Source organism: Triturus cristatus, chromosome 3_2 (genome assembly GCF_964204655.1).
Source record: "Triturus cristatus chromosome 3_2, aTriCri1.1, whole genome shotgun sequence".
Taxonomy (NCBI): Eukaryota; Metazoa; Chordata; class Amphibia; order Caudata; family Salamandridae; genus Triturus; species Triturus cristatus.
The window spans coordinates 185,520,685-185,535,513 of NC_140584.1; the positions used below are offsets into that span (position 1 = coordinate 185,520,685).

At 39.9% G+C, this 14,829-nt stretch overlaps 1 protein-coding gene across 3 annotated transcripts in view; it reads left to right on the forward strand.

Moving 5' to 3' along the window:
* Positions 1-12,932, forward strand: part of INSIG2 (insulin induced gene 2) — a 97,475-nt gene extending 84,543 nt beyond the window's left edge. For all 3 annotated transcript variants that reach the window (XM_085647466.1, XM_085647465.1, XM_085647467.1), the window contains exons 5-6: positions 3,550-3,649; positions 12,083-12,932. In XM_085647466.1, coding sequence (XP_085503592.1) covers positions 3,550-3,649; positions 12,083-12,124 — 142 coding nt within the window. In that variant the 3' untranslated portion in view covers positions 12,125-12,932. The remainder of the gene's footprint in view (positions 1-3,549; positions 3,650-12,082) is intronic.
* Positions 12,933-14,829: the final 1,897 nt, after the last annotated feature.

Below are 14,829 nucleotides of genomic sequence, written 5' to 3' on the forward strand. Positions count from 1 at the left end.
GTGGCCCTGAATGCCGGAGGGGGTCACAAGTCAACTGATTTTGGGCCAAGAGTGCAGGCCTTGTGATGGCTGAAATCGGCGACCCCTTATGCTAGCAGGGCCCTCTGTAGTGAGGACGATTGCATAAGGAGAGTCTGTGCCCAGTTGGTGAGTATCCTGGCGACACCATATGGCAGGAGGGGCTACTGGTACCACGTTGGTCTAGGGTTATGGTTGCAGTGACCTGCACCTGACGGAGTCCCTTAGGATCACCACAACGCTTCTGAGGAAATTGTACCCTCATAGGAGCTCTGGTCTGGAGCTGAAGGATCACACCAGCAGCCACCCCCAGTCCCCACTAGGGAAAAGGAGCATCTTACCTTTGTGTCTGCTGAGGGGGAGCAGCTCCGATCACTACAGCTAACGAGCAGCGCTGCTTGACCAAGAGAGACTGTGCTAGCAGGTGCTGCCGTATACACCGGTAGAGCCATCTGCCCTACAGGATCAGGACCATTGAGCACCAGAGGAGAGAGTACTCACTGAACACTGCCGAACTGCCAGAGTGGGTAAGACTAGAGCTGGGCCTTTATAGGCCCTGGAGAAGCTGGTTGCTTACATTTCTGCGGCAGCATAGGCACTTTTGACTCATTCCTAAAGAGTCAAAGGTAGAACAAAGGTAAAACTCTTGAGTACAGCCTAATAGTTTGCATTCCCTTGCTGTAGCCACCAGTGAATGGGGAGTAGCCACAAACATGGTACACTAATGGTTGTGTGACAGGGATTTGCCTGATAACTAACTATTAGAGCTCCAACCTCAAGGGAGTTTGTTATTGCTTCTGAATGGTCCTATACCTTGCATGTGTAGAGTTAGAAAGATAATGCTACTTTTTATCAAAAAAGCAAGTATTTGGCTGGCAATTGATTTATTGCTTGTACCGTTTGCTCTTTGAGTTATGGGTCGTGTTCGCTGACCTGTAGTCTTGACTGCTAGGCAACAGCTACCACTGGGAGACAAGAGCAGAAGGAGTACTTGGCCCAGTAGCTCCGGACCCATAGTAGGTCGTGCCCCTGGTCATCAGGAGCCTTAACCACCACAGTTGGGCCCAGTGGTCTCTGCATGCTACATGGCCCTCTTAACCCCTTCAATGCGCATGACGGAGCGGTTCCGTCATGCGCATCGGTTGCGCTGTGCGAATGACGGAACCGCTCCGTCATGGCCCTGCCCGCGCACGAACCCTTCAGCACAGCGCGGTAATCCGCGCCACGCTGAAGGGGTTAAAGGGATTCTTATAGTAACACACACCAAAACAAGGTATGCGTAAATGCGAATTAATGAATGAAATGTCAGTTATAAAGCTCAGTTGCTGCTTCATGTGTTGCGTCCTGCGCTAAAGGAACATAGGAGTATGAACAGAGCAATTTTCGAAACAAAAAAAGTTTTCAAATGAGCCTTAAATTGACTTTCACTGGGAGTAGTGTGGAGATGCAGAGGTGACAAGTTGCAAATACTGGGTGGTAGAAAGGAGAAATATTTACCTCCTAATCTTGCTTTCTGTACTCACAGGGCAAATGGTGCTTTCCTGAGCGCAATGCCCTTAGAGGGAGTATGAATATACAGCAGGCCATTCTTGTGGAAAGCTTTATAGGTATTCAAAAGAGTTATGAATTTAACTGTGGACTTGATAGTAAGTCAGTGTAATTGCTTTAAACCTGACCTGGTAGAGTGTTTTTTTGGAACACAACCCGAGCAGCCGCATTCTGTACGCATTGAAGCCGCCTAAGCAGCTCTTGAGGTGCTTGTTATAACATACAAGTGAGACATTGGCAAATTTAGAATTTCTTTGCGGATTGACAAGTTTGTGTGAGCATGTATGGGTGAGTGGACGAATGTGAGAATGGCTGGGTAAGTGTGTGTACTGATTGGATAAGCCAATGATGTTGAAGAGAATGCAGCATGAATCTGATTCTGATTTTCGATGAAAAGGTGAGGAACTATTTTAGACTTAATATGGAAAACAATATGGTTGCCGTTGAGGTCCACAAATGCAACTCCATTTCCTGCCCACAAGAATTATGCTGATTTATTTAGAGGCTCTTTTGGTAGCTATCCTGGTCAAGAAAGGGTTTCTTTAATCAAAGGTCATGGCGAATGCAAAATAGTTTTGCTTGTGTTGGTTACAGTTCTACCAAAGAAGTGCACTAGTGACTACTGTATGCAAGTAAATGTGAAGTTAAGGTAGCTGGGTGGACAAGGTTATCAGGAAAGAAGTATGATACCAGGTGACTGCCGGATACTCAAAGGCTACATAACATTCTCTTACAGTTGGTTCCAATCCCTATACAGAATGCCTGTTTGCAAAAGCAAATGTGCCAGCTTTTTATGGGCATTCCATGTAGAGAAGTAACTGGGACAGTCTATGGGAGATCTTAGTGTATTTAGATTTCTGCCATCGGCAGAGGCCTCCCACACCCATTCATCAGGGTTATGCACTGCAGAACAGACAAGACGAGGGAGGGAGAGCTCATTCACCGTCAAGAGGTACCTTTTATGTTTGTCATGCTAGTCCTTTAGAACAATATTTACTAGTACATCCATTTGCATTGTTTACTGATTTGCTGGTACATAAGGATGAGGCTGCTTTATCATGTTTCTTGTTCTGAGATGTCTTTTCCTCACCATTTAGCACATGCTAGCATTTTTTTTGCCTTGCTCTCACTAAATTGGTGCTGCACTTGTGGTGGGTAGAGGGTTTACTCCAGGTCAAGTAAAGAAATTGGGATATTGGTCCTTGCGTTGTTATAAACATTTTGTGCATTGTGATTCATTTGCATATGTTTTTGTTAACTGTTGCCTGTTTTGTATTACGGAGTTACGGTGTCCAAGTATGTGTCACAAGCTACTAATTTGTCCAACTAACTGGGTGTTGAATCCGTCAGTTTGAGTGCCTGAAGGTTGTGGTTGCTCTTAACATTAAAGTAGCTTGAAATTGAAGGTTTGCGTTTGACAAAGGTTCACAAGACTTTGTCCAAAGCAAGAGGTTCCGATGGTTGCAAGACCTGAGATATATACTTCCTCCACCTTAGTGTTAACGATTTGATTAAATTAGGCTGGAAAGACCTACACGAATATAACTTCGGAAAATCTCCTCAGGCAGACTCTTAACAAACTTAGGTACACCTTGATCACACATAAATCATAGGAGAAATTAGGGACCTTATGTCTCCTTAGGTTAGTATTAACATACTACTTTGAGGTATTCATCCATGTATGAAAGCTGCAATATGGAAACATTTAGATTTTGAGCCTACGACAGTTGTAAAACAGATGGGGGGGGGAATAACAGGGCACAGCTGAAGTTCTAACTCTACTGTGAGCTATTACATGCCTAATATATCTACGTTCCCCTGAAGGTTTACCCTAGATATCTCTCTAGTTCACAATTTCAGTGAGCCAATATAAAGGAATGAAATCTTACAAAACAATATTTAATTGAAGAAATGTACATTTTTGTTTTGTGGAATGAGCAGTAATGTGGTTTGCTGTTTTTTATAAATACTTCCTATTTTTAGGTATACCTCACCAGATTTCCTTTATGTTCGTTCCTGGTTGCCCTGTATATTTTTTGCTGGCGGAATAACAGTGGGGAATATTGGTCGACAGCTAGCAATGGTAAGAATGCTATCTTCTTTCCACTTTGACTTTTGTGTTGTAGTACCACGTGTTGGTTGTCTGTAGTCTGATAACATTTAGTTTACAGCTGTCTCAAAATGTTTTATCTTTGTAAGTAGAACTAGACAAAGACCAGACAAATTATATATTATTCCTGTGTACCCCTTTTTACTGCACTATAACCAACAAGGTAATAGTTAACTTATTGTATCATGTGGGCACACTCGCTGGTGTATTTATACACTGAATGGAAAACTCCGCCATCTTTGAGATTACCTGAGGAGAAATCTTAACCCCAAAATTATTATCTACGGAATCAAAGGGGACCCCCAATAATGAGAAAATCCAAAGGTCAACAGTCTAAGCATAAATGTTGCTAAATGCAAATTAGGTATGATACCAACTTTGTACTCCTCATCTGCCGCAGGTACTAGTTGGTGGCAAAGCAAGGTAAAACTGTGTTGCAGGCAAGGTTTTATTGACTGCTAGTGTATATACTCCTTCCCTCAGTGCCTTACACGAGGGCCAGATTGTCCAAGACAAATTTATCAAATGATTAACCGATTCCCCAAGAGCATATATTGAATAATGCCAAGAACCCATTGACATCAGAGCCAAGTTGCCACTGAGTCAGATTGCAGATGCATTTGTGCTGTAATTAAAAACTTTAAAATGTAAAGCTATGTGCATTTAGGCGGAGTTATGCAACAAAGTTTGTCAGAAAATTACTTGTACTGATCCAATTGCTACCCACTTCAAGGCTATAAAAGTTATTTGGAAAAACATTTTGAAGTCCAGTAATTCTAGTGCACAGTTATTTAGGACAGTGATCAGTCTCATCTGTGCAAGACAATTTGAGTAATCTGTCCACTGCTTCTTTGTTGGTGTGTATCAAAATAAAATAGTTTATTAATAAACTATAAAGACAAAGAAATGGGCAGTTGTGGCACCAGCAACCTCACTGTTCTTTTACATTTATATTACTTTAACTCTCTACAACTTCTAGAATATTCTAATGATTGGGAGCTGAGTTTTACATCATTGATGAGGAGCTCTGTTTTAGGATCAGGCTGTCGGTTTCTTAAAAGTGTAAGTAGACGTCTTATTCTGCTGATCTCATATTAGGGAGGGTATTGGTTTAACGTGCATAAGATAATATGGACCTATTTTACAAATAAAACAAATCCACACGATCTACCCTATAAACCTTTAATGGATCGTGAACCTAAAGCTATAAAAATCAACAGTGTTGACATGAGATGTGTAAGTCCTCAATAAAGATTAGTAAACTCAGAGGTTTTTAATAAATAAGACCCCAAGGGCAATTAAAGTGGAAAAGCAATTGTTGTGGAAGAAAAGTAATGGAAAGACCACCTAAACTGAAATCCGATTACCTAATGTATAACAACAGTCCATCAGGTATACAATAGTCAACAGACAAGAAGGAAAAAGTTTAGTGCAAAAAGCAGTCACAGAGTACAAGTGATTTACGCATAGTGCAAAAATATGATTAAGGAGAGTAAGAGGCTTGGATACCAAGTTGTAGAGTACTGGGAGTTTTGATGTCCATTAACCTACACCTATGTGCACTCTAGCACAGTAGTGATGAACGGTTTTTCAACCCTGTTGTGTTAAAAAGGCCATCATCAGGTCTCATGGATTTGAGCACAATGTTCTGGTTGATATTTTGACAAACAGATAGCTGGTTGTATAAAACCAATTTCTGTTGACTGTCCCTTGCCAATCTTTTACGTATTTTTCAGAGCTTTATTCCATAATAGTTTGCTTACTGCCCAGTACACTTAACACACAGAGGTCACCCTGCTATCTAGTCTTCCATGAACTAGCTTTGGGGCTTAAGTATCCTATCACACTTCAATTCTCTTCAAGGTCAAATATGGGCTTAGCATCAAAACATGAATGATAAGAGCACAGTTATGGCTCGCACTGAAAACCTCAAAACGCTGCACCTACAGGCCGCATCACCAACACACAATTCCATCCTTAGCACCCTCAGGAAGCAGTATGCTCCCCGTCTTTGAACATGCTTTAGTTGCTCATTTGAGGTATGAAGCGGTGTATTCACTTCACTTGAGCTGACGTTTCAGCACAACTTGTATTTAGCCTTTCAGTGGCATTTAGCACAATCTGATTTGAGTTCTCCCTGTTTACACAGACTAAAGGAGCCTGGGAACCAAGGGGCTGCATTGGACTAGTTCACTAGCAGTAAAACATTTAATGTTCTGCAATTACTTGAAACTCAAATCATTGAAAACTGAAATCTCAACTAGAAAACTGGACCATTGTCCAGCCGAAATTCTTGAACCACCCTTAATGTATGCCAACAAGATAATGGATCTTTGAGTCTCTAACACATTTGATATACCAGTGTCAATACAATTCAATTAACATTTATTTTGGGTATAAAGGTTCAAAACCATAAAAAACACACTTGGATGTATATATAAATAGTCAAAATACATTCTAGGTAATCATAAACATTGAATTCCTCAATATCAACTTCCTCTTTAGAGATATAGATTGACTTAATCATTTACTAATGATTTCAGAGAATTCACTATATTTCAGGAGATCCCGTACAAGTCTGGCCTCTCCAACTCAAAGCACACATCTTTGGCCACCAAACTCTTTTAATCCATAATAACCGGTCAGTTTAGAGTTATCGCAGGGTTGACCAGTAATGAAATCCATAACAAAAGGGTGGTCAATATAATTTATTCTTAAGTCCAATTCCTCTTGGCATATGAAGTGCATTGCTTTGGGGCAAGCCCAATAAATAACTACAAAATCAGTTTTCCTTTACTTGTGTGGATATAGTATCTATAAAGCCTCATTCTCTATATATTCGTGTTTACACACCTACTTTTATGGACAGCATAGCATATCTTTCAGCGGTTTGTTACCTAAGAGAGTAGTTAAATGAAACGCTGTCCGCAATGCCTAAATACATCTTAATCTACTCCTTAGCAAATGAGTCTACCTGTTAGTGTTTTCAAAGGTTACTCCTAAGTATGAGATTTCCCCAAAAGACAATTCTTAATAGAAAATGTTTCAGATCTAGGAGATCATGTGCTCATATTGAGGATAAAGGTTTTTGAAAGATCACGCTAAAGCTTGTCCATGAACTTCACATAAGTATTACTTTTTTGAGTCGATTGGCTGTTCTAGACATAAAGGCTGCATCCATCACATATAAAAAAAACCAGAGTAAATAGTAAGTGATGCTGACACGTATCACTAGGAACTAGATGGCACTTCAAAGCTGTCCAGAAACCATCGCCCTGGACCATACGTAACATTGACCAAGAGGTTCTTAAATATCTATTTAAAGAAAATACCAGCTTTATCTCCTTTACTTTTGATTCTGTTAATCAGAGCGAGCAGTAGCACCTATAATACCCTTTGTTGCCTTTTTAATTTTTTTTAATATGAGCTGTAGTTGATCGCCTCCATGAAGTAGGAATAGTAGCAACTTAGAAAATAAAAATAGTAATAACTGAAGCATGTAGTTCCATGTTAATGTCTAAAGAGATTCATGGAAACATGTCAGGATGTGGTGCTTTGTCACGAGGACTTCTGTTAATTGCATCGAGGAGCTCTGATAAATGAAAAATTGCTTTTCCCTGTGAAACTTGTAAAACTTCTGGAGGTCAATTAATACGACACAAGAAGTAAAGTGGTTGACCCAGGATTTAGGTTAAATATGTACTTGAAATTCGAGTGGGACTGCTCCTCCTGAAGCAATAAATGAGTACTTTCCAAAATGCAGTCTTATCTTCCGTAACACCAGCTTTTTTCTGGTCATCTCATGCTTTGTTACCAATTAAACATTTCTCTTCTTTGATGACTTTCGTACAAGAGGTTCTGCGCAAGGTAGGCTTCTCATGGGTGCATGGGGTACACTTCAAATTGTAGTGAAGGTTTCAATTGGGCAGGCTGCATGATCGATCAGACAATTATTTTTTTTAAAAACAATTCAAACCAGGCTGACCATGTTCTTTAAGTTTATTGCCTAGAACACCTGAAATAGTGTTAAAGGCCTCGCGATTTTCAGTTACATCAGCAAATTCCTCCAAACATAGATATATATTATGCAATGAGAAGTGAACAACCTGTTTTAGAATCGAGGGATCTATCAACCTTAAACTACCATCTTTTATGGCTTCCTGATTAGAATTTGTGATGGTAGACTGTAGGACTGTATTAGAAACATAAAGGAGAAAACTGTTGTGTTAGCCATATCCACTGGGGATTGATACTATAATCAATAACCCTTACCAGCAGAAAGGGTAAAAAACTAAATGTAGCAATAATACTGGAATCCCCACTGGCAGAAATGTTCCGACTAGTGGAACCACTATGCAAAAAATCATAGTTGACAACATAATGTCCATTTGGTGTTTTAAAGCCAGAAGATATTCCCCTGTTACCATGAGATAGATAAGATAGATAGAAACAATCGGTGCAGCTATTTCAACATCAACGTCCACATTACCAGTCGATATAGCTGCAATTTTACCATTGAGATTGCCTCTTAAAATTTGAAGATAGACTCCTAAGGCCCCATGAAATTGTCCAGGAAGCTAGACTGTCCCTGAGTGTCAGGGACTCCGAAGGGCCATTCAATGACATTGCAATTAAAGGTGACTTAAATCCTTATGAGGCGGCCCACTTTGGCCCTTCTTGAGGAGGAAGGTTTAAGAGGTACATAACCCTTTGGATAAAAATCCATAGTAGTCCATGTATCTTTTTGCAAAATAACACTTAATTGATTAACAAATTTAGATCATACATCATTGCCTATTTTAGAACTAAGACTAGCAATATCTATGACCCGATACCAACACAAAAAACTTTAAAATCAGATTTCACAACTAATTACTGGTATATTGGAAATAAATGGATTGTTACATATGATAAAGTTGAATGTCCCTGAGGAGACAACTGGTGGTAGTCAGTCATTATCTTTGAAAGACTCAAATGTTATGAATCAGCAATTGAGGGAAGTCTGCTGCCTATTGGGTTAACCATAGCGGAAAATGACTACAAAGTTCTGTTAAAAAGAAAATTATATTAAAAAAACCTAGGGAGACCAAAATAAATATGAAAATGGAATATGAGCCATGATTAATCCAATCAGATACCCCGCTCACAAATTCAGCCCTGATCAAATTGATTACCACACAGTCCCAAGCAAGACATTTAAGAAGATTACATCAGCCTTACCATCTTGCCATAATAACGTTGTCAAACTCAACTCTTTTTCTGGGAATGGTTGAGGGGAGGAACATATATTAGCCCCATAACATACAGTGTGGCCTGCTGAAAGAGTTGTATAGCTAAACTATTGAAGGTGTTGTTGACACTTATTGGAAGCCCATTGTCAATGGTACAGTCCTCTGTGTCCCTAACTGTAAAAGGTGTGATTACAGGACCTTTCTTAGAATGAAACACATGGGAACAGAATGCCTTGCATTGCCAATTTTTAACTTGGTCTTGCAAGATTTCCCCTTCTACTTATACCGTCGGGTTGGACAAAACACAGTTGATCACAAAAAGCTCCGTGCACATCGGTTTGACTGTAAATGTGATCCCTAAAGGAGAAGCAACCACTTTAAGTGATAATTATATAAATTTCCATAGTAAGTTTAAATAGAAGCGTTGTTGCATTGCTAATTTGAAACTCATCTTGTGCAATCTCTTTATTAATAACTTTCACTGCCTTTTCTAGAAAACATTCAGTTGTCACTTTTTACCTGTAGAATGCTTTGCAAGTGGGGCACAGCCTTCTGTTTGCATATAGTTGTGAGTATCTGAGTGGAACAAAGTACCCTATAACTTAAAAGCGAAGACCAAGAGACAAGGCTGCATGACTTCTTCTGTCCTCTGATGGGCACACAGGCAGGGTGCCCTTTTCTTGGGCCATCCATGCAGTGGAGATTCAGGCTGGCTCAAATGGTTGTGTGTTGATAGTGAGTGGAGAGCTCCGAGTCGTGAGGGACTCCGGAGCCTGTAGCATCTAGAATGCTGTTATGCTGGCAAGTCTATCCCTGTTCTCTTTTATACACACTCAAGATGCTGAGGTCCATCTTCACCTTCCTGGGGTTCCCTCAGTGGATCTAGATAACTGTTGGATTCATACTCTCAAAGTTAAATATTGTCAATGGCAGTGGCTTATACCTTTGTGCTCCTTTAATTCTTTGAGGCAGTCAAGAATGAACCTTAAACACTGCTGCAATTGTCCTCTTCTACCTGCGCTCACAGAAACACATCACTTGGATCCAGCAAGCACTCTACTTGTGCTTGTACATTGGTCAGTCCACAATATGGACCTGATCTTCATGCCACACAAGCTTAAAACCTAGCCGTCAAGGAGAGATCGTAGATCAAGGGCGGCACTTCTATGATTTGCTTAGCCTGGAAAGTCTTGTACATGCAGTGCATGCTTAGCCTGGAAAGTCTTGTACATGCAGTGCACGATACAGACTGCCAATCTCAAAAACTTCCTCCCTATGTATATAAGAAAACGGACAGGCCTCCTTACATTCCTAAAAGCACTAAAGACATAGATGTTTCCACTCCTGTAACAACCACAGCATTTCATTATTCACCAACCAGGTAGTGGTATTACAGTAGGGTCTGAGAAAGAGTACAGATTTGTGTGATGCCTCAAGATAATACATTCCCTGGCTCCCCTACCTGAAGGGCTGACCTGGTGGAGTTAGTATTAATGAAACAGCACTCACTCAGCCTTAATGTCTGTGGCCTGTGGACACTGATGTGCAACTCCACCTTCGCTGAGGTGAGAGTGGAGTATCTCTTGAGTCTTTATGCCCATCATGTCATGCTTTTACACGTAGGTTAGACAGCAAGCTTGTAATCAACTATGCACTCTAGCCCCATCAAAATGGACAAGAAACTCACAGCTATAGTGCAACACTAATGGTAGCACCACTTGATACAGATGCCAGATACAATATAAGAAGTTTTGTAGTTGCTGAAACATCATCTTAAAACAGCCTTTTGAATGACATTTTGTGAAATATTACCTTGACTTCCTTAATCTTGGTTAGTATTGTTCATTTTCCCTTCCTTATGTGTATTTTGGTAACAAATGTCTCACCTCACACCCTGTATTTTTAAAAGACACTAATGCAGTGCTTTCTGTTTTTTTTATTGAGGAATGGACATTCCCTCAACCTCTTGCATCATTGTATTTTGGGCTCCTTTTTTCACATCATCCTGATTCCGATCACCACACCTATCCGGCTGCAATCCTGTAGTCTTACATTTTCACAAGCTATGTGTTTTTTGCCAATTCATCCAGCACTGGTGCTCCTCTCAAGCCTCCTTTCAAACCTTTTGGGACTCCTTTTAATTTCTGCAGCTGCTAAACTCTTTTCTTGAAAATTACGGAATGCATTATTGAGGGAGGTGGGCCACTGACAACTTTGACGGCTGTTTTAGGTTTATTCCATTGCCATGCTGAAATTCTTTGCTGAAATAAGGAAATAAAAATAGAGAAGGAGGATAGGGGAGCAAGTGCTTCTTCCCCGGAGAATTTGAGAAAAGGAAAAGGCTGCAGCAGACTCCTTCTGTGGAAGCATTTTTAACTGTTGCACTTCAAAAATATGCTAGTAAGGCTAATATGGAGAACAATCCGAAGCATCAAATAAACCGGCGTTTTCCACATTTTTAAATAACTGTAATGTTGATTAGTGTTTTGTTTACTCCATATTCTCCAGTTCAAAATGAAGGCCTACCAATTACTCCTTTTTAAGTTAACCCTGTCAAAATGTTTCAATTTACTTTGGGCTCTGCTACAATTTATCCGATTGTAGATTGTTAGGGAAAGTGGATTTACCAGTTATTGCAAGTGACGTTCCGTGACACACTGCAAAGCTGTTTCTAGCCACTTATTCAGCCTCTTAAGAAACATAACTATGGATTAAGCGATCTGTTGAGGAGGAGCTCCATAGGCAAAGTATATTGTACCCTTGCATCGTGACAGAACTTAAAACCCAAGGTGTGTCTGATAATTTGATGCTGAAGTTATCATTCAGGTAGAATGGACAATCCTTTGTAGATGCATATATGTTGTACATATTAGTGTGAAAAGCATTCTCCTTGCCATTATATAGTACTTGGGGGGATAACATGTAGCTTGAAATCCATCAAATACACTCTGAACTCATAAAAAAAAAAGGGGGAAAAAAGTATTAATGTTTTTAAGTTGCTGTTTTTTTAAGAGATGCATATTTGTAAACAAGCCAACATTACAACCAAAAACAGGTGCAGCCCCGGTGTACTTGTCTTTCCTGTAAGTGTCAAGAAATCATTGCACTTCATTCTGCAATTCGTAGCTGCAGGTTAAACATACTTGATAACATATGTTTGTACTTGTTTTTGCAGTATGAATACAAACTCCTCACAGACAAGTCACACCAAGAATGAAGAATGAAGATCAGTGAAATATGTCATACTACACATCCACAAAGGAAGACAACTGTTTGGCTCTAACATCAAGTTTTACAAAAAAATATAAATTCTAGATGTAAAATTGTGTAAACCTGCAAATTTGCAATTTTCCCATAAAGGGCAACTATAACTGCAATCTGTGATTGCTTCTTCTATAATTTAATTTTATTTTTTTGAAGTTTGATGAATGCAAGTCAATTTATTCTTAAAGTATATTAGTTTATAGTTCATCCGCTAGAAGGCATTCAACTGATTTGCACAAAATAAATCATACAACTGAAGACTTTCCACAATGCTGTGGTGCCAAAGTGATTTTAATTGACAGTACTGTCGTTTGAAATGTGTTCAGTGTCTTGAAGGAATAAGGAAATCGTTGAACTCCTGTTTTAAAAATGCTGCTGACTAGGATTACACAAACTTCTGACTAAACTCTGCACCAAATCTCAACAGTAAAGATTGCTTAATTAAAGATTGTTGAACACTGTGTGTTGAAACTGTAATGACAGTCTCCTATGCCAGGTATGAGAAGCAATACAAACTTTGACTATTCTGGATCACATTCTTGATGAGAGGAAAGGACAACTGCATGCTCGTAGAACCTACTTCAATGGTTGCACGGAGCCTATACAATACCTAATATTGCTAGGTAAAAGTTATATACTATTCTTGGCATAGACACTTTTATTTTTCTGGTATAATCTTGTAATTCTAATGGGTGAATATGTCTTGAGCATCTAACTTCACTTTCCCATGTGCAATTTTAAAATAAAAGTTTTTTAAAGAATGTTTTGTTTCCATTTCTTTTCCTACACAGAATATAGTGGCTGATTATGACTTTGGCGGTCTTGGGACTGCCGTACAGTTTGTGGCGGTCTGACCGCCCGATTACAATGTGTGCAGTCGGACCGCTGCCACTGCCAAGATAGGAGCTCCTGCTGTGGTGGCAATGTGGACTGCAGCAGTCAGTGGTGGTGCTACCGGCATGGGAAGTATGACCTGCCTTTCCTCCAACCTTTTCATGACGGGGACCCCACCATTAAAAGGTCGGCAGAAAGGCAGGTAAAGGGCCACAAAAAGGACCATAGGTCGATTTAGCCAACGGGTATTGGGGATGGGGCACATATTTTGCCCCCCCTATGCCCGCACTATAGGTGCAGTCACGGTTTGCCATGCATGATGTGCATGGCAACAGCGCGTCCCAACATGGGATGTGCAGCAGTGCGGCCGGCATTGCCTTCAGGCTCTCTTAGAACCGAAGCATGCCGCTGTCGTGACTGCATCACTTGCACACCGCCAGCCCTGCGGTAAACTTGTGAAGTGGCATTCACTCGACTGCCACCATGGCAGGCTGGTTGTGTGCCTGACAAACTCATAATTGGGCTCATAGGGCCAGATGTATCAAAGGGTTTTGCCCATTCTGTGTCTATGGTGAAATGTGATGATACATATGGCCCATCGTCTCTTAAACTGTAGTGTAGGTTTCTGACAGACTTCCGCACTGAATATTGTATCTAATACATGTGTCCGTAAAACTCTGTGAGAATTAGCTGAAGCTTCTTAATTATGTAGTCCTTCACAGATTCCCCATTTTTTTCAGAATCGTGGCTTTCTCTACCCACAGGATGCTAGACCTCAGCGCAACATGCCTGGCAGCTTCAATAGCTAAGTCCCTTCAATGAATTATGCAAGGCATTACATTTGTCTAATCATTCATAGCACCTGCATGCCTAAACATTTTTCATCGGACATCTCAGCGGGTAGTATGTTACCACAACATTATGAGACCCTACATTAAGGGCACTGATTCATGGGCCAATATATAACGGTGACAACTACATAAGACAATACATAGTCTTTGGTGAAGATACATTTGTACATTTTTGTATATTGTAACACTAGTCTTATTTTGTATCCTTTATTGTCATTTTTATTTGCCATCTATAGCCTAATATTTACCTTTGGATTTTATTTTTTCCTTAATTTTTAAAAGGTTTCACCTTGCCTAATTTAATTTGACCATAGTATAACCATAACACCTAATCTAATCCTAATATTTTAACTTTGTAAATATTCATAATTTATCCATTACGTGATCCTTAATTATTTTATTGTATTTCATATTCAAGTAAATTTGCTGAATTTACTAGATGCAATTAAAAAATTCATACTATATCTTGTAGTGCAGGAGGACCACCCCAAAATCCTTTAAACATAAATAAGTTATACATATTTCCTGGTAATTCTCCTTTACTCATGACCACCACCAACTCCTTTCTTTTTATGCACATTTTTATTAATTTAAATATTGACCTTCACTTTTTTTAAACATTTATTTTATTTCACTCTTAATGAATTTTCAATTACTTTTGATAACGTAGTGTCCCACCATGCAGTTGTCTCCACAATATACTGCCCCCAGATGTAATGGTTTTGGTGTAGTGCAGTGACCTTCAAACTGTGGTATAGGCCCCTCTACGGGGTGCAAGGGGAAGCCAAAGTGGGGGTCTGAGTTTTCGCCCAAGTGCTGCACTTAGCCTGTCCATGGGGAGTGAAGACAAACGTCCTGTTGAAATCTGCGCTGTGATTTAGTGAAAGAAAACAGATCAGCTGTGAGCCTCTCTGTAATATAAAAGTCTTTTGTCAGCCTTGCCCTGGCTCTCAGTATTTGGTACATAGGACCT